At 35.5% G+C, this 19,763-nt stretch overlaps 1 protein-coding gene across 6 annotated transcripts in view; it reads right to left on the bottom strand.

Moving 5' to 3' along the window:
• The window catches only part of LOC145678517 (BTB/POZ domain-containing protein 17-like), a 61,681-nt gene that overhangs the window by 27,025 nt on the left and 14,893 nt on the right, over positions 1–19,763 (bottom strand). For 2 of the 6 annotated variants that reach the window (XM_081748762.1, XM_081748761.1), the window contains 3 exons: positions 17,707–17,784; positions 10,676–10,900; positions 164–304 (listed from right to left, as the gene is read on the bottom strand). In XM_081748762.1, coding sequence (XP_081604888.1) covers positions 164–304; positions 10,676–10,810 — 276 coding nt within the window. In that variant the 5' untranslated portion in view covers positions 10,811–10,900; positions 17,707–17,784. The remainder of the gene's footprint in view (positions 1–163; positions 305–10,675; positions 10,901–17,706; positions 17,785–19,763) is intronic. The other 4 variants (XM_081748760.1, XM_081748759.1, XM_081748763.1 and 1 more) reach the window with 3 other exon arrangements.

The following is a 19,763-nucleotide window of genomic DNA, read 5'->3' as shown; positions in this document are numbered from 1 at the left end:
TCAACGCTACATTTGGTAGTTTTCTTCAATCAAGAGTTAACCGTTACTAAAACTATGCTATGAATGAAACTGTACTGAGAAAGAAAGAGAAAAAGTCGAAACTCTATTTTAGAATTTTCATTTACGATCTTCTTTATGAATGAACATCTTTTAAAATTCTTACCTGAAAGACTTCACTAGACGCACAAAGAATAAGCCTATGAGCTGGATATTCCTTGCAACCAACTATCAAACAGATATCACTCATTAACCGCTCAGCATACAAATTCGCTATCTTTGCTAAAACGGTGCTCGAATTGTCGATCTATAATAAAGAGACAGTAAAATTTATCCAAACACATCAACATAAAATAAATAAATTCCTTCACAACTTATTTTCTCAATACATCTACTGGTATTTTGATAAGCATTACTGGCATTATGATTATTGTTTTATGTGTTGTTTATGTAATCATGCCAACATCTGATAATTCCGGATTACAATGCACTAATTTATGTTTTAAAGAGTTTTAAAATGTATTATTTGTAGGACTAAGTTTAACTTAGAAATCATACAGATTCAACCTGCTGGAGGAATGATGACCTATATATTAGTTTTAAGTGTTCAAGTTGTTGCAATCAGGAAACTGCACCTGTAGAGATACTGAACACCTATGAATGTAGAAAAGCATGATGTTAATGCAATTGAACTAATATGAACCAAGCTATGGCTGAATCCAGTGGCGGATCTAGAAGGTAAAAACTAAGGGGGGGGGCAGCTAGAACCCAGACTATAATAGATATATCATGAATTTACCATAAACTTTCAACAATATATAATAATAGCTTAAATTATTTTTGTCACCCAAAAAACTGGGGTGTCTAGGCACCCCCGGGCTAGATCCGCCACTGGCTGAATCTCAGACAATAAAGGTAAATATGTCAAATAAGGATGAGCTGCAATCTCTGGTTGCCATTTAAGAACAAACTGAAATATCATTTACTAGTCTTTTGGAATAAGATCAAAGCTTTGAAATCAGAAACTACCGGTTTAAGACAAGAAAATAGAGAGCTCAAGTCTATTCTTAAGAAGAAATTTGAAGTTTCTTTTAATCATGAATCAGAACTGGACCGTATTCATGGTCGTGCGCTAAATGAATGTCAGTATAAGGCAAAATTTCCTAGTCTTACAATCATTATTCAAAATCACAAATTGGAACTTATCGATAAGTCCTCAGGTAACAATGATGGATTGAAGTTATCTTAAAACAGAAAAAAAAATTGTTAAATAAAGAACCTACTGTAATTGTTCATCAGAATTTAGGTAGAGTGGGTAAGGAAAATTCTCGTAAATTAAACACTGAATGTAATAACCATAAAGTAGGATTGGTTTTAAAAGCTAGAAAAAAAGTTTTGTTTGTAACTAGGTTTAGTCCTCTGTTAAAGTTGTTGAAGATATTTTGTATGAGCATGTCAAATCCTTTAAGGGTACAAAATTGAGAACGAAGTATAAATCTTATTAATCTTTTCCCATTGAGATAAATAGTAATGGTTACAATGTAATCAATGTTGCGGAAATATGGCCTACTGGTCTCCTTATTGGTCCATTTTAAGGAAAGTTAAAAACACTCTCTGATTCCGAAGAAGTCAATGATTCAAATGGAAGTGTAAAAAACGATCAAATACCAATATTAAGATTTGGTATCAGCATGTGCGGGGTCTTAGAACAAAAATCAACGTTTATTTTTTTTCTGCTCTTGCGGACTATTCGTATGATGTGGCTATGATGAACACTTAGCTTAGTGATATTCCCACACAGGTGAGAACTATTTTCCCAATAATTGTTTTAGAGCTGACAGAGTATATGAACCGAATATCTGAAAAAAAAAAAAAAAAAAAAAAACGTGGAAGAGTGTTATGTGCTGTCGACAAAAATATTAAGGCGATTAAACGAATAGCTTTTGAAATATTCAGTGAATGTCTTTTCTTGAATTTTGCTAATAAAACTGGTAAGAACTTACTATACGTTTGGCAACTGCTCTGGCGATACTTTTAAAATTGATCTTCTTGAGTATGATATTCTAACATTTGCTGATTACAATGTATCCAAAGTTAATTGGGCCAATACGAATTTTCTTCCTGGTATACATTATTATGGCAAATACAAAACTAAAGTTTTTTTCTAGATGATTTTAATCTTGGGTGTTAATTTCGAGTGTTCCTAATCTTGATTTGGTTGTATCTTATTTTCATTTAAATTGTAAAACTTGACTCCTATTATTATCCTATTGAAATTACTATATTGGTTTGTATATTTAAACTGGTTTGTATACTTGATTGTAAAAATTTCCATATATCTGCTTTTCATAGGGGTAATTATTTGGCGTTATACCATGAGATAACTAAGGTCGACTAGACTAATATATTACTAGGTGAAAATGTTAATTTAGCTGCTGAAGCTGTCAAAAACGCTATAATATCTAGTATGAACAACAATACCCCTGTATACAAACCTAAAATTGGGAAGTATTCTACTTAGTATTTCAGGGAACTCATTTCTTTAATTGAAGACAAAGATAAGCCACACAGAAAATATAAGATGACTGGATCCACCGAGAAGTATTATGCCTGCGCTAATTACAGAAAACAGTTTAAAAACAACTTGCGATTGAACAGAGCGAAGTATATATCTAGTGTTGAAGTATCTCTAACATACATACATCCGGAGTTTTGTTTATTTACTTTTGTATTAATAAGAACAAGAATCTGGTGAATATGTAACACATCACTCAGTAAGTTCGTAGGATGACATACAGATGTCACCACTACTTATAAATCCATATAATGATTACGAAGTACTAACCTTCAAATGATATCTGTCACAATTTCCCAACAATATGACGTTTACTTCACAAGTTACAATGATTTAAGTGACGCAACTTTTCAAAACAATGGAAAAATCTGACTTTCGTGAGTTAATAAACCATTGCTCTTTAATGGAAAAAAATGCCGTTCCAGCAAAGCAATGGTTTATTCGGACTCTGCTCCGCCGAGACAAATAGTAGAAAAGTGGTTTGCTGAATTTAAACACTGCTGTACAAATACCGATGATATTCAACGCTCTGGTCGCCGAGTTCGGCAATTGTTTCAGAAAACATAAAGTCCACAAAATACTTTCGGCCGATCGTAAAGTGAAGTTGAATGAGATAGGTGATACCTTAAAGATATTAGAAGAAGATAGTGTGTTCACTATTTAGATTGAACATTTGTCCACGAGACAGCTCTGTTTGAAGTGGGTACCGCGTTTGCTCACAGTCGACCAAAGACAAAAACGTGCCGATTCAGAGCGCTATTTGGAGCTGTTCCAGCGCAATAAAAAGGTTGTTTTCATATGATATGTGACAACGGATGAAACATGGATTCATCACTACACTCCAGAGTCAAATCGGCAGTCAGCTAAGTAGACAGCACCAGCGAAAGCCGCCCAAAGCGACCAAAAGTGCAAATTTCAGCTGGTAAGGTTTAGGCCTCCGTTTTTTGGGATGCGCACGGTATTTTATTCATCGATTACCTTGAGAAAGAAAAAAAACATCAATAGCGAATATTATATGGCGTTATTGGTGCGTTAGAAAGAAGTAATTTGAAAAAGAAAACTTAAAGAAGAAGAAAAAAGTGTTCTTTCACGAAGACAATGCAGCGTGTCACAAGTCGATCGCAACAATGGTAAAACTGCACGAATTGCACTTTGAATTGCTTCCCCATCCACCGTTACTTCCAGATCTGGCTCCTAGCGACTACCACCTGTTTGCAGACCTAAAATGAATGCTCCAGGGAAAGAGATCTGACTCTAATAAAAAAGTGATTGCCAAAAACAGAAGCCTATTTTTGAGGCCAAAGACAAATCGTTCTACAAAAAAGGCATCGAAATATTACTGAAGAAGCGTTCGAATGAATGTATTCATCTTGATGAATAAAGTCGAATATTGTCTAAAAGTTGTTGTTTTATTAGTCATCTATGGACTAACTGAATGATATGTTAAATGATCCTAATAAGTTTGTCAATGCTTACGTCGATTTGTTTGAATCCATTTATCAGAAGTAATCATCTCTCAACTGTATTGACATAGCATGTATTGCAAGTAATAGTATTACTTTCTATCCTACTTTTACTGTTGATCAAGTGATTAATGCTATAAAAGGTTTGAAGATGAAATTCTCTTGTGGATTGGATAGCACCAGTCTTTAATAAAGGTATAATAAATATTCTTACTCCTATCCTTGTATCAATTTTTAATTGGAGTTTAATTTACTGCTACTTATCCTGATAGATGGAAAACTCTTATTGTCTCTCCTATTCCCAAAACTAATGGAAAAACCTTACCGACATTAGACCAATTCCTATTTATGTGCACATTCTACCTAAAAAAAAATTGATATGTACAATTATTTGTATAACCAAGTTTTTTCAAATATTATGGAACAACATGGTTTTATAAAAACCAAATCAATGAATACTAACTTGGCATGTTTCATGTCTGATATTCTTCCTGTAGTTAAGAACCAAGAACAGGTTGATTCTATATATTTTGATTCCTCCGAAGCCTTTGAGAAATTGGATCATGACATATTATAAGGAAATTGAAACAATATGATTTATTTATTAATTTTATTAGGTGGTTTGTCTCATATCCTTCTAACAGAAAATTTATGGTTAGAACACGGTTATACCTCTGCAGTTCACGATATTTTCTCAGACGTCCCTCAAGGGTCTAACTTGGGACCGCTTCTCTTCCTTTTATTTATCAATGATTTGAACGAGTACATTAATTGTCATTTTCTCATGTATGCTGATGACTCAAAATTTATCGTTCTACTGATTCTATTGATAACTGTGCTGTTATTTGAAGTAATATTGATAGTATTGTTAATGCCTTACCTTTAAATCTAAGCAAAACTCTTATTGTTACTTTTTCGAATAAAAGTAATCCTATTTATTATACGTCTATTATTGATAATATTTTTGTTAACTATGCTGAGTTCACTGAAGCTCTGCATATGTTATTTGATAACAAATTGTTATTTATCAAGCATCTTGGAGAGACTACCAACAAAGCAAGGAGAAATTTAGGAATTATCAAATGAATCTCTAGAGTTTTTGTGCTAATGAATACTTGTGTAACCCTGTATCTCGCTGATGTTAGAAGTCATCTTGAATATTGCTCTAGTGTTGAAACAGAAGCGTACTTTTTTAATGATACTGAATATGTCCAAAATTTCTTTCTTTCCTGGTTAGGCTGGAAATTTTAAGTTTTTATCACTCAAAACTAATGATGAAATTAGGCACTTACTTAGATTCTTACCACAAGGAAAACTTCACATGATCTTAAATTACTGCATGAAATTCTAACTGGTAAACTACAGTTAATTAATATTGTTAACTTGCATGTTCGTTACACAACTATTAGGAATTACAAAATGTTTAAATGTGTACCTACCTTAATAGATGTCCCTATCTATAAGTGTTTGTCAGCGGCCAATAACTATTCTTATCCTATGGACATATTTATCGGAGATTTTGGTATTATCAAAAAACAATGTAGCAGATGTTGCTCTTCATAGTATATGTGAGTATTGTGTTTGGTATCTCTACGCATGCTTATTTGTTTTTGTATTTGCATGAATTACTTTTTTATTAGTATTATTTTATCAATATGTCTCAGTGTAATGTTTTACATGTATACGAAATAGTTATTGGACTTAAGTCTGTTATTTCCTGATGAATACATAAATTATTAAATTAAATATAAAATATTATTTGCTTCTTATAAGTTCTATAGAAACTAAATTTTACGTAAAGTTAATCGAGACTAATGTAAAACGATGATGTAAATGCCTTATACACTCATCACAATGATGTGTAAATATTTTATTAATTTTTATGTTGCATGAACTGCATACTACAATAATTTCTCTACTTCCGGAATATACTGTAGAGAACAAATCATGTTTCTTTTGACAAAATACCTGAAAATTTGATGAAAAGTAAAAAATAGAACCTTCACAAAAAGCATTCACATTTCTAAAGAATGATGAGATCGCAATCGCAATCAAAATTTGTGTGTATAAATTACGAAATATTGGTTACGTATGCACTGTAAATTACATTTTTTTAAAATGAAAGCGTTAGAGATGTGGTGGCTGTTCAAAGTCTGTTTTCGAAGACAACTTGGTTTCTATGAAACATTACACGGGATTATTCTGAAACACACAGAAACTAGTTCTGTGATGTATTGAAGTTATAGCATACGTAAGATTATACTATTACAATATTCGATACACTGGCCAAATACAAATTCCAAATATGACGATGGTTCGATAGAATTTGTTAGACACTTGACAAGATAGCCCGTGTAATAAAGTAAGTAAAAATTAACGCTTTCTACTGTTATCCATTCTACAAGGTCCGGAAGGGAAACCTGGCGGTTTCTGGAATCACAGTATAAGGTTAGAATTTTAAACAAAACAGAATTTATTGTTCTTACATCAAATGAAAAGTCATTTACGAAACAGTAAACAATTAAATATATATATTTAACAAAAGATGAAGACAGTCTGCGTTTCAAAAATTACGTCATCCAAACGAGAACAATTCTTGCGAACGTTATCTCGCAACCTCACTAAAATTCTGCATAGAACGTTGGACCATATCTTATGGAATTACCGTTATTTCCCTACGAACTGCGTCACGAACCCTGTTCAACAAGCACAAGAAAAGTGGAAATCCTCAATAGACGGCCGAAGATATCAGATAGACTATGTTATAATTCAGGACAGGTATCAGAATAGCTTAAAGAACTCATGGACTCTTCCCGAGGCCGATATTTTCTCTGATCACAACCTTCTGCTGGCCGAAATGGATATTCAACTGAAAAATGTAGGCAGACTAAAAGTAGGCAACAAGATGTTGAATGCTGAAAACTTGAAAATGAGGAAGTAAGAGATCTTTTCGTTGGAAAAAATTCGAAGAAAAATACTGAAACAAAGACAAGATAGGCGCAGACAATGTAAGCATATTAAACTTTCCATACAGCAGGCCACAGAAGTACTAGCAGGTTAACGCGAACACAAAACGAGTAAGAAACCATGGATTGCAGAACGGATGTTGCAGGGAATGAGAGAAAGGAGGGTGTGGAAACCGGTTGATATAGGAAAGGCCAGAAAGATGAACAGTAAGTTAAACAACGAGTTACGAAGGGAAACAGAACAGAGCAACGGAAGAGTTCTACAAAAGAAAATGCGAGGCCATAGAAGAATTAAAAAGAATTGGGAAATATGAGGAAATGTACAAGAGTAAAAATCTATGGAACGTCAGAGAAAACAAGGGGTGTTAAGATGACAGTTGAAAATAACAATGGGAAGGTAGTCAGCAAAAGAAGTGAAGTCTTAGGAAGACAGAAACAATATGTTGACGACTTAGATTAGAGTAGGAATGAACCGTTTGGCCTAAATGTTAAAATAGAAAATGAAGTACTCAATGATGATAAAAGGTTTAGTATTCTTTATAGTACGTCCAGTAAGAGAACGTCTCTGACAGCTCGCAGTGACAATGCAACTACTCGCGTGTCAATGTTTTTTTCGGTGCAACTGTAGTGGCAATTTAATTAATGGTATAAGACAGAGTGATCGTGGTTGGTAATACTGGTATCAAAGTAGGGGCTGCAATGTCCCACCGCATATGGTAAGAAAATGTCAGAGACCATCTCTTGTTGGCCGTGCTATAGGATGAGTTTGAAAAACCTATATCCGAGAATATAAATGTAAAGGAAACAAACAGATAAGATACCAATAGAATCCATTAAGAATATAGGAGACAATGGCAAGAAAGAATTGTTCCGACTCTGCAATGAAATATATAAAGCAAAGAGTGGTCAAAGAAGTTCCAGAAGATGATCATGATACCGATGGCTAAGAAATCGAACCCAGAGAGATGTGAAGATTATAGAACGATTAGTCTCATGTCGCATGAAGCTATGAGGAGGAACAGTTCGGGTTCAGAAGAGGTAAAGGCACAAAAGATACAATTGGATTATAAAGGTAATCGGTAAAAGTTTTACAGAAAAAGGGAAATACGTGTATGTTATATTTACTGATCTAGAAAAGGATTTTGACCGCTTGAACTACGAACTGTTGTTGGGAATTCTGAAGAAGGTTAGGCTGAAATGAAAAGATGGAAGACTCATAAGAAACATACACTATGTGGTCAAAAGTATCCGGACACCCCCCAAAACATACGTTTTTCATATTAGGTGCATTGTACTGCCACCTGCTGCCAGATACTCATTATCAGCGACCTCAGTAGTCGTTAGACATCGTGAGAAAGCAGGATGGGGTCCGCAGAACTCACGGACTTCGAACGTGGTCAGGTGATTGGGTGTCACTTGTGTCAGAAGCCTGTTCGCGAGATTTCCACACTCCTAAACATCCCTAGGTCCACTGTGTCTGATGTGATAGTGAAGTGGAAACGTGAAGGGACACGTACAGCACAAAAGCGTACAGGCCCACCTCGTCTGTTGACTGACAGAGACCGCCGACAGTTGACGAGGGTCGTAAAGTGTAATAGGCAGACATCTATCCAGACCATCACACAGGCATAAGAATCCACTCCAAATACTATGACAGTTAGGCGTGAGGTGAGAAAACTTGGATTTCATGGTCGAGCGGCTGCTCATAAGCCACACATCACGCAGGTAAATTCTAAACGACGCCTCGTTTGGTGTAAGGAGCGTAAACATGGGACGATTGAACAGTGGAAAAAACGTTGTGTGGAGTGACGAATCACGGTACACAATGTGGCGATCCGATGGCAGGGTATGAATATGGCGAATGCCCGGTGAACGTCATCTGTCAGCGTGTGTAGTACCAACAGTAAAATTCGGAGGTGGTGGTGTTATGGTGTGGTCGTGTTTTTCTTGGATGGGGCTTGCACTCCTTGTTGTTTTGAGTGACACTCTCACAGCGCAGGCCTACATTGATGTTTTAAGCACCTTCTTGTTTCCCACTGTTGAAGAGCAATTCGGGGATGGCGATTGCATCTTTCAACACGATCGAGCACCTACCTGTTCATACTGTACGGCCTGTGGCGAAGTGGTTACACGACCATAACATCCCTGTACTGGACTGGCCTGCACAGGGTCCTGACTTGAATCCTATAGAACACCTTTTGGGATGTTTTGGAACGCTGACTTCGTGCCATGCCTCACCGAGCTACATCGATACCTCTCCTTAGTTCAGCACTCCATGAAGAATGGGATGCCACTCCCCAAGAAACCTTCCAGTACCTGATTGAAAGTATGCCTGCGAGACTGGAAGCTGTCATCAAGGCTAAGGGTGGGCCAACACCATATTGAATTCCAGTAGTACCGATAGAGGGCGCCACGAACTTGTAAGTCATTTTCAGCCAGGTGTCCGGATACTTTTGATCACATAGTGTATATATGAACCACCAAGTAAGTGTTAGAATATGGGAGGAAATAACAGAGGGGAATACAATTGAAAGGGTAGTTCCACAAGGTTGCTGTCTCTTGCCAACATTATTTAATATCTATGTAGGAGAGATAACGAAAAAGAGCCTACATAATCAAGACGGCATTTCGGTAGGAGGTAGAATGATTAGGTGTATACGGTTTGCAGATGATTGTGGCGCTTATTGTGGAATGTGAAGAGGAAATCAATAAGATGTCAGAAAGCTTGAAGAAGAGCTATGAAGAATATGAGGTGAAATATATATGTTGGAAAGACAAAAGCCATGATGATTGGAGCCAGTCAGTGTCAAATACAGAAGTAGGGGGAGGGAATGGGACAGGTGACATGTTTTCGATATCTGGGTAGTATTACTAGTGATGATATGAAGTACAGACGTGAACGAAAAGTAAAGACGAATGGCGAAAAAAGAAACCCTTTAGGAGGCAGAAAATACTATTTTGTGGGACCTTGCATAAAGAGTTAAGAAAAAGACTCATAAAATACTTCGTGTAGAGTGGCATTACGCAAAAGTGGTGAAAATCGATTGGAAGCTTTGGAAATGTGGGTGTGAAGAAGAATGGAGAGAATTAGCTGGGTCGAGTGGAAAACGAATCAGTGAGTGTTAGAAATGGTGGGAGAGAAAAGAACGATTTTAAATATTATTGAAAAGGGGAGAGAAACTGGTTGGGACATTGGCTAAGAAGGAACTGTATCATGAAGAACGTGCTAGAGTGTATGGTGGCAGGAACGAGAGGGAGGAGGTGAAGGAGGCTACAACTGATGAACGATAGGTTAGCTGAAGACCGTGGAGCATGGATGGAAGCTTCTCAATTGAGGCAAGTGACCTGCCAATAATGACGGAATACCTATGATGATAATAAGTTTCGAAGAAAGAAAGATTTTGATTTTATTTTGAGTTTAGTACCTTTCAGCAGCAAGGTTATATGAGATGTGGATCTACAGCTTAACGTGGAATCCGAGCCACATGAGCTCCCGCCAGGAATCGAACCCGGATCTCACACGCGAAAGGCGCGTACGCTAACCGCTTAGACCGCATAGAAAGCTCAAAAGAAAACAAAAACGAAAAAATCCTTTAACTTCAGGACATACGTATATTATTATCCTTACAAAATAAAAGGTTAATAAGAATATAATACAAAAAGGAACTGCTTACCTCAATGTCTGCCGTGGATTCATTCTTCGATGAATGAGAAGCTTTATCGCCATTAGGGCCGCATCTACCACCTCCTTCGTCCTCCATCATCCTGGGGCGCATAGCATTACTATCTCTACTCATCGAACGGAGCATTCTGGGAAGCAGGAACACATCCCAGTAAAGACCAGCACATCACATACCACATCATGACAACTGACACTTATCTACCAACTGTTTTGCTTGCTGTAGAAAAACAAAAGAAAAGCAAAACAACACAATAACGTTGCCATGCAATGAGAGAAAATAAGCAACTATTCAGTGCTCCAGTGTAGTGAGCCACCGTTATCGCATACAGTAGATATTAAAACAAAAAATAACAACAAAACAGATCAAGGTAAATAAATTTAGCCAAAAATATTGAAAAATAAAAGAAAAACAATAAAAACTAAGATTCACATATTACAAGTTACACAAATTTGAAATTACAAAAGTAAAAATAAAATGCTAAAAGTAGTTATAAAATAAAGAAACAGAATAAAAAAGATACGATGATACCAACTCATTTATTCTATAGCTTAAACAATACAAAGATTCTTCGCTGTAGAAACAAGATCTCTCCACTGAATTTTATCTCGTATGAACTTAATCCGCTTTGGATTATCACATATTTCTAAGAGTCTGCTTTATAATATTCTCTCTTCTTCCTTTTGGTCTCTCCAGATGTGTCGTTCTCCTAGGCCCTCTAACGACAACTCTATGAACACGGCGAATATTACCCACGAAAGTGATGTTTCCGCTCATCTTAGTCTTCTTAATTCATTACCCGTAAAGCATTATCAACTATTCTTTTAAATTTATAGACATATAACATTTATGAGTTCTTACATGTAGATCGGATATCAACAGAAGTCAAATTATTTTAAATAATTATTTACACTGAATAGGAGTCCACGGAGGATTAAGATGTTCTTTCGCAAACATACATATAAAGCTTTGTTAAGATAAAAACTGTTAATCCAATGCTCCCTGAAGAAACTTTATTTATTTCTTTGTTTATTTGTCTATTTATTTATTTACTTATTTTCATGTTCCACAGTTGTCTCTTTTAGGTTAGTGGAGACTATGACAAATGAAATGATGACAATAAAATAAAAGGTGAAATAATCGAGATATCTTCGGCCATACAACTAGAAAAGAATGCTTGTTTATATGTCATCGTCCTTATATTGTCAAAACGGATTCGGTGGGCACTATCATTTTCACCAGTTACCGAATCCTCGTCTAAATACTTTTGACAGCCCTGATTCACGACAGAATCTTCATTTCACCTATAAAATATAAACACTCTCCTGTTGTAGTGTTCGCAATTTTTATTCTGTATTCAAGATGGGCATGCTATTTATTTTAAATGCACTTACTGTAAATATCTAGTTTGTGATAAGAATGTAAATGTGTGATACGAATGTAAATCTGAAGATTCATCACTTCAATTTCTAACTGAAACGAACGATTCTGACATATGAATCAGGGATATGAAAAGTATCTGCATGCACATCTGCTGAATGATGATGGTTCTTGTGTCTACCGGAACTGTTAGGGCACAAAATAAGGACAACGACGCAGCAAGTATACACCTTTTTTCTTACTTTAACGGCATACGTCAATCTCGTTCTCTGATTTTAAGAATACACGTTCGAGCTTACTACACTCACTGTAAGTGAGGCTATATACATTAAAATTAATTTCCGTTCTTCTTTTATATTTTTATTAGAGGACTTGCTGACTAACTTATGGGTTCGAATACGATGACACCCAAAGCCATAGAAACAAAAGTTCATCAGATTGTAATCAAACCACGAAACAAGCGAAAACGAAACTAACATTTTAACAGCGAAAGTTCTCCTGTTATCATCAAAGCCACAACAGAAATAAGACTTGATTTTATGTATAGAATGCTCTATAATTATAGAATGCTTTACCTTTTCTCACACGATTTTTTTTCTTCCTATAAATCAATTTAAACTTTTCTCAATGCAAAGATTTTTTTAAATACTTTTAAATCTCCAAACTATGCTAGGAATAAATATGAGAAGTCTCATAGACAGATTCTGCTTATCTATCTGTCGACAGAGCAAAGTGTTTTATTATTATTATTATTATTATTTTTTATTTATTCTCACATTCATTTATTTTTAATTAGAAGTAACTACACCAGGCAGTATCACATGAAATACCACATTTTATCATCTTATTACGCATATAAATACATATAAATATTGAGAACAATTGAAATTAAGGTTGTTTTTTTTTTTTTTTATTTTAACCTTTTTGCAAATAACCTCCGTTAGCATATATTGAATATATTGAATTTCAACGTAGTTTACCTGGCGGAGTATTGAAGATATGAAATTCTAAGTTCAAGATCCCGTAAAAGAAAGTATGTCTGATTATTTGGTTAGGATTCGTCACTGTACAGAATATTCTCATATTGCTCAACATATTGTAAAAATGATGAATAACATTGAATTTTGATAATACTTTAAGCATTACTCACTAAATAACACCAAGTTTGCATTGTCTTCTTTATGTTACAAAATATACAAATTATAACATTCAGTTATATTTCTATGAATTAGTTATGCAACAATACATAAAAAATTCTCAAAAATCAAACTTTCCAAACAACACAAAATCTGCGAACGTTTTCGAAGTACTCCTAAACTCTTGCTCAGTGTATCTAATGAAAATTTGCTTACATTAGGAAGAGAAGGAAATCGTACTATCGGACTATAAACTCATCACATCAATTCTTATTCTAAAGTATGGATAACTAGAGAATTTCATGTATCATGTCTTTTTATGTAACAAATTTTCTTTAGATGTGCTGGGAAAGAGATTAAGGACAGCCTCGAAACAGCTTGAGAATTTGTATTTACTGTTAATAAATACGCATGTCATCTTACCAATTAGTATTTAGCTACGTAACAATTTATTAAGTAGACTTGAATCTTTAGCAGAAATCTGAAGAAATCAATCAGTCTTAAGTAAATTACTGAAGACGATTTTCTCATTTGTGTTACGCTCAAGTCCCACATAAAGCCGAGTAAAAACGAAAATATAGAATTCTGCACTCCCTTTACCTAATTTTAACCCATTAGTTGCCATGGTTCCCATCTGAGAATCACATACTTTAACGCGTCTAGTACCGTTATCTCTCTCTCTCTCTCGGAGAAAACCAGGATGTTCACTTCTTTCCCCGAATGTCACCTGTGATACAGAACCTAAAGCGATCATGCGTGTGCTTTACGTTCAGCACACGTGCTCATTTTCCCGTTCAACCCACCTCTTCTTATTACAAAAGCGAAACGTGAATTTTGAAGGCAGATCAGACGTTGCGGATCGAGGCTAATTTTGGTCGTGGTGATTTTTTCTTGATTGTTGGTGGGTGTTGATTACGATAATAGTACTTTTTTCATGTCAGTACAACTTGCATGGGAATAATGGACGGAAATACAGAAAGTTCCATTTGAGGATCACGGATGATAGTGACTACAATTTCGGCAAATATTCTGTGATTGCATTGTATGGGCAATGGCTTGACAAAAGCTTCTTTCTTTAAAAGAGGTTGAAGATATCATGGATTCTCAGAACTTCTGGAATTCTGACAATGAAGATGACAGTAATGATTCACTAGACATTGTGGAACTTCCTTCAGAATGGATCGATGAAATTTCTGACAATGAATATATCGATGAATTGAAATTGATTATGCGATAAGGAGGGATGAACCTGCTGTAGTGGAAGTGGCTGTATCATCGACAAGTACAACTACACAGGATCAAGCCCAACAACCTGATAAAAAGAAAAAAATATGTCCTTGATTTCGAAGCGGAAGAAACAACAACCGATTACTCAGAAGTGTAGTCAAATTCGGATGCTGTAGAGACAAGCAGGAATGATCTCGTTAATGAACTCCAAGAGAAAAGCCCGATAGTGTGTTTTGAGAAGCTGTTTGATGTCAAGTCTCACATATTGTTCGATAGGCTACGATATATGCCGCACACAAGAACGTCCATCACTTTCAGCTTTCAAATGATTGCATCAAGAAATTTATGGAATTCTTCTTTTGACTGGTTATCATTGTATTCCTCAAGAACATTTATATTTGTGTGAATACGATGACGGATATCCAATGCGTGAGTCGAAACAGGTAAGATTTTCAAGATTCGCCCACTGATCAAAAAACTAATCGAAAATTTTCTGAAATCTTGCATGTTCCCTGAAAATCTGAGCATTGCTGAACAAATTGTTTGATATTACGGGCATCACTATCTCAACCAGTTTATACGTGGTAAGCACATCAGGTTTGGGTTCAAACAATGGGCGATTTACTGCTCAGAAACAGGTTATTGTTACAAGATGCAGGTGTATGAAGGCAAATCAAAGGATTCTGGAGGTGATGATACACGTGTGTCCCGAATTCGATCATCTGTTGATCGAATGATTCTGTTTTAGACACACCAAAGACTCACAACTTCACAATTTTTCCACGGGGTTTTCTCTGATGAAACATTTGTAAGATATTGACGTCAGAGCAACAGAGCCTGTTCGACTCAACAGAATGAACAAGTGCTTTATTTTGACACAGAGATTAAGAAAAAAGAAACGTGAAACTTTTAACTATAGATTTTATTCGCAGAATCAAATTTTGGCTGTCGCCTGGAACAACAACAGCTGTGTGAGGCTACTATCCAACCATGAAACCATCGAGCCTCTCTTGCAAGTGAAGCGATGGAGTAGAGCTCGAAAGAAAGATGTTCACATCCTCCAACGTAACTGATCACAGAGTATAACAAGCATGTAGGAGGAGTGGACAAGATGAATTAGAACGTCTAAAAATACAGAACAAAATAAGGCATAAAAATGGTACTTTCCTTTGCTCACTAACGCCATTGACGTAGTACTGGTGAACTCTCATGCACTGTTTTGTCTTGCAAATCTGCATTACACGCAACTACATAGATTCATGATCAAACTTCACTTGTAATCTTAGCTAGGAGTCCAGATACTTTTGATCAAAAGAAATAATTTGTTTTTAAAAATTTCCGTATGTTTTTAAAATTTTCTTCTATAAAAAGAACACTAACGTTATAAAATTAATGTTAATAATATAGACGTAATTGTTTTATTTTTTATACAAGGGAAACACAATAACCACTAATGGTTAAACTAAAAATCGAAAATAAACTCTTTATAACATGCTGGGTGCAAGCAAACTATCTTTTACCAAACACTACACACAAATCTCAAAAATAAATCTAAAATTGCACAAGTTTTGAAAAGAGGAAGAACAGAGAAAGAATTAATCTATTAATTCTAGATACCACAAATAATTTTCTGCTCTCGATATTATTGATTTCTCCGCTAAATATGAACTAATTACCAAAAGAGTTAAGTGTGCACGTCTTAGGGGAGTGGAAACTTAAAGCAATGAAATAGGTGCAAGTTAATTTGTACTTAGCAACCTAAGTTCAGGGGACAACAAGATGCAGTTTGAAATACATATTGCACACAGTGCAAAACTCATAGATTTTGATAAGAGCACTAAAAACATTGAACAACAAAACCCACTAGTTTAGATATTTCCACAGAGAAGTTGCGTGCCATGTAATTAAGTAAAGTTTCCTGTGTTGTCTGTATCATCGGACCTGAACAGTGGAGCAGCGGGAATAAACCTTTAGAGTGTCTTGAATCAACAATCATATTTCGTTCCATTGAACGTGTATATATATGACCTCCTAGGAGAATGGCTATCGTCTAAATGTATCGTACCCACCATAAAATGATTACGATGATGATGTAATTATGATAAAAAAAATTGCTGATCCTAGTACGGTGACATCGGACCATTACTCATTGTTTAGGAAACAGAAACGGCAAAAAATCTATTGCAAGTCTAAGTAATGGAATTTTCCCAACATTATTAAGGTTTTATAGATCGAGTATGTTACTTCCAAAGCATTACTTCTAGCTACCATAACGTAATGTACAACAACGTTAACCCATTCACAGCCCTAATTTTTAAATATTATCAAATATTTCTGAGATATATTGGAATAAAAGATCTGGGCAAGCAAATGCGTCCAACTAACTGACATACAGCGTGAAAACACCGAAACAACATTGAAGCTGCATTTCTTTGCCAACTTATGGAAAGTGGCTCGTGGTGGGTATGCGAGGTAGATATCACAGTTCTCTCCAGGATGTGTTCGGATAGCGGGACATTTGCTTTTCTCCATATAAAAACAGAAATAGTAGCAAAAATTCTAATGATTTTCTTGAACAGCACCTACATTCTGCTACTCTAATATTTTTTATAAATATTCTTATATAAACTTAAAGAGTTTATTTCCCACTTTTGTTCCTTGATTGAAATGCTGAATTAATCCAAAAATACACCTACCTATCTATAGCTACGTAATGTTGTAGAACATTCATAAGAATTGCAACTTAATGGTAAGTCCAGAAGTCTGAATGTAAATACCTGTTTAATTAATCTAATTATTATTACAATTCAGGGGGCCGCGGTGGCTCAGTGATACAGTGTTCACCTCTGATACATGGGATCTCTGGTTCGATCCCAACTTGCGCCAAGTGGTGAGCTACGTGGTAAACAAATACCGTGTGTATGGATTTTCTCGAGGTTTTTCCGTTTCCTTCCACTTTCTTCATTCCACCATTTCATTCATTTCTCATCATTACCGTCTCTTTTAGCCTACACGGCATAACCGTGGGACGTAAAACAAAAAGATTATTGTAACTCAGTTCAGCGCCCTCCCTCCACAAGAAAAATATACTCCAATCCTCCTTGATCAAAATATGTTTCACCAGCAGCAAATACTAACGGAAAAACACGAATTTTTCATTCTCTCCTTACACACGTTAGAAAAATAAACACACAAAAACAAGTCCTAGCAACGGTTAAGAACCTAATTGTCTTTTCCTCTCATCCTATGCAATAAAACAATATTAATCAGTGCAAAACTTACGAAAAATTCCACATCAGATCCAATCTTCGTAATCTTCAGTATGTCATGTGCATGATGAAACCAGTGTCAGGTGTGCTCCTGAGTGAATATTTCGAGAGAAAAAAAATCTTAGATTTGAGAAGTGCAGAGGAAACGCATTACATAAAAAAAGCAAGAGGCGAAAAATGTATTAACGAAAACAAATGATCGCGCACATAAGAACTAAAATACACATAATAATATAATTACGTATAACATAAGCTCATTCAGGATCACCACTTATCATGCAAGGTTTCAGAAATGAATGTCTATCAAAAAGAAAAAAAGACTCAACTTTTATTCGCGCTGATTCTTGTATTTTATGCATTGTGACAGTATGCTGTTAAAGCTGACTCTGATTGTGGTATAATATTATTCATTGATTTGGAGAACAAACTCAGTGCAAGAAGTACATAGCAATGTGTTCAGTGTTTTCAAAACCTTGAGAATTCGATTCCAGCTTCCACATATCATTTCGAATCGTTTTCCGATTTTATTCACGTCACACTAAGTGTACATGAGACGGTATGTTATCAGAATAATCACTGCCATATTATTTTGAGTTGGAAGTTACCCATCCTCAAGTTTCATGACTACAAGAAAGAAACCAAACTTACAGAAAAAATCATCAGCAAGATTCTGTTATTCTTCCTGCTGATCAAGAGGCTAGTGTGTGCACCTTTAATGCACGGTATTCCGAGTTCCAGTCTCGGTAGGAGGCAATGAACATACTATGGCATTCGGATTCCAACTTGAAACTGTAGGTTTACGTCTCATATAGCGTCCATGCTGAAAAAGGGGAGAGAAACGTCAACAAACAAACAAATCAGAGTTTCGTTACCATCAAGAGGTCGATAGATAAATGACATACACCCCAACGATTTGGTTCAATTGGTAGAAGATATGCTCCCTGAACAAATAAACGACATACTCCTGAACAATCATATTCAATTGAATATATCTGTCCACATGTGCTTGAGATCAGTGCGAATGTTGAATAATTCGTATGTTCTCAGAATAATGTAGTACAAGATGTTTCATCATCTAAATATCGCATATTGATTATGTATATCAAACGTTCAATTTGAAGAAGGTTTGATAACATTTTCTATCCTTCGAACAATACTATTAAATACGTAGAAGATCAGGAAAGTTACGAGCTCCTCAAGGGAACAATTTTACCCTTATTATGTAATATTGAGCATGATTTAATGACAATGTGTGACACCATAAATCACAGCATGAAATTTCAGGTCTGAATAAGAGATTGATCACCATACATTCAAAGGTGAACAGAATAAAGGCCAAATGGCCCTCGTCAAATTAAAATATTTAGTCGCTAACTGCGACATGGCGATCCTGTCATACATCAATATTGACTTACATACGAAATGGAAAATATGTTACAACTCTGAAAATTTCATGAGTACATCTAACACAAAAAAAAATAGAGAAGTCCAAACTGAGTTCCGTTAATTAATATTCCAAGTTGGATGAATAACGTACTTCACCGAGACAAAATCCCTTCAAATCCAACATACTTTGAAGTGAGTGGCTCTCTGTCCCCCTGAATACAATCGGTTTATTTTCTCGACGACCGATGCATAGCTGCCCTGTCAAACGTAGTACTAGCACCAACAAGCACAGATCCCCTTATTTTCGTTAACAACTCGTCCTGAGTTCTGTTTATACAAACGCGTGACTGACTGACAAATTACTACCCATAAAATGTGTATCGCAAGTGCTGAGGATTTGATACTGCTGATACGCCGCGGCCGAGATTCAAATCTTCTATCTGTACAGGACGGACATATACGCTGTGCTAGTCAATGAAAGAACAAGTGAAGAATTATTCTGTACAAATAATATCAAATTTGGTAGCTACTTAATGGTACAATAATGAAATGATTACAGTTATTCCTATATACAACGTAGATGACATCTAGCAGAACAAGTAGTATCGAATGGAGCTATCATGAGTATCAGTAACTGCTGCGACATGGAAAACACAAACATAAAAATATACATTAGCTGTCCTT

This window comes from Thermobia domestica, chromosome 2 (assembly GCF_964235325.1).
Source record: "Thermobia domestica chromosome 2, izTheDome1.hap1.1, whole genome shotgun sequence".
NCBI classification, from domain to species: domain Eukaryota; kingdom Metazoa; phylum Arthropoda; class Insecta; order Zygentoma; family Lepismatidae; genus Thermobia; species Thermobia domestica.
Note: the sequence above shows the minus strand (reverse complement) of the source record. Positions and strands in the feature narration are given on the sequence as shown.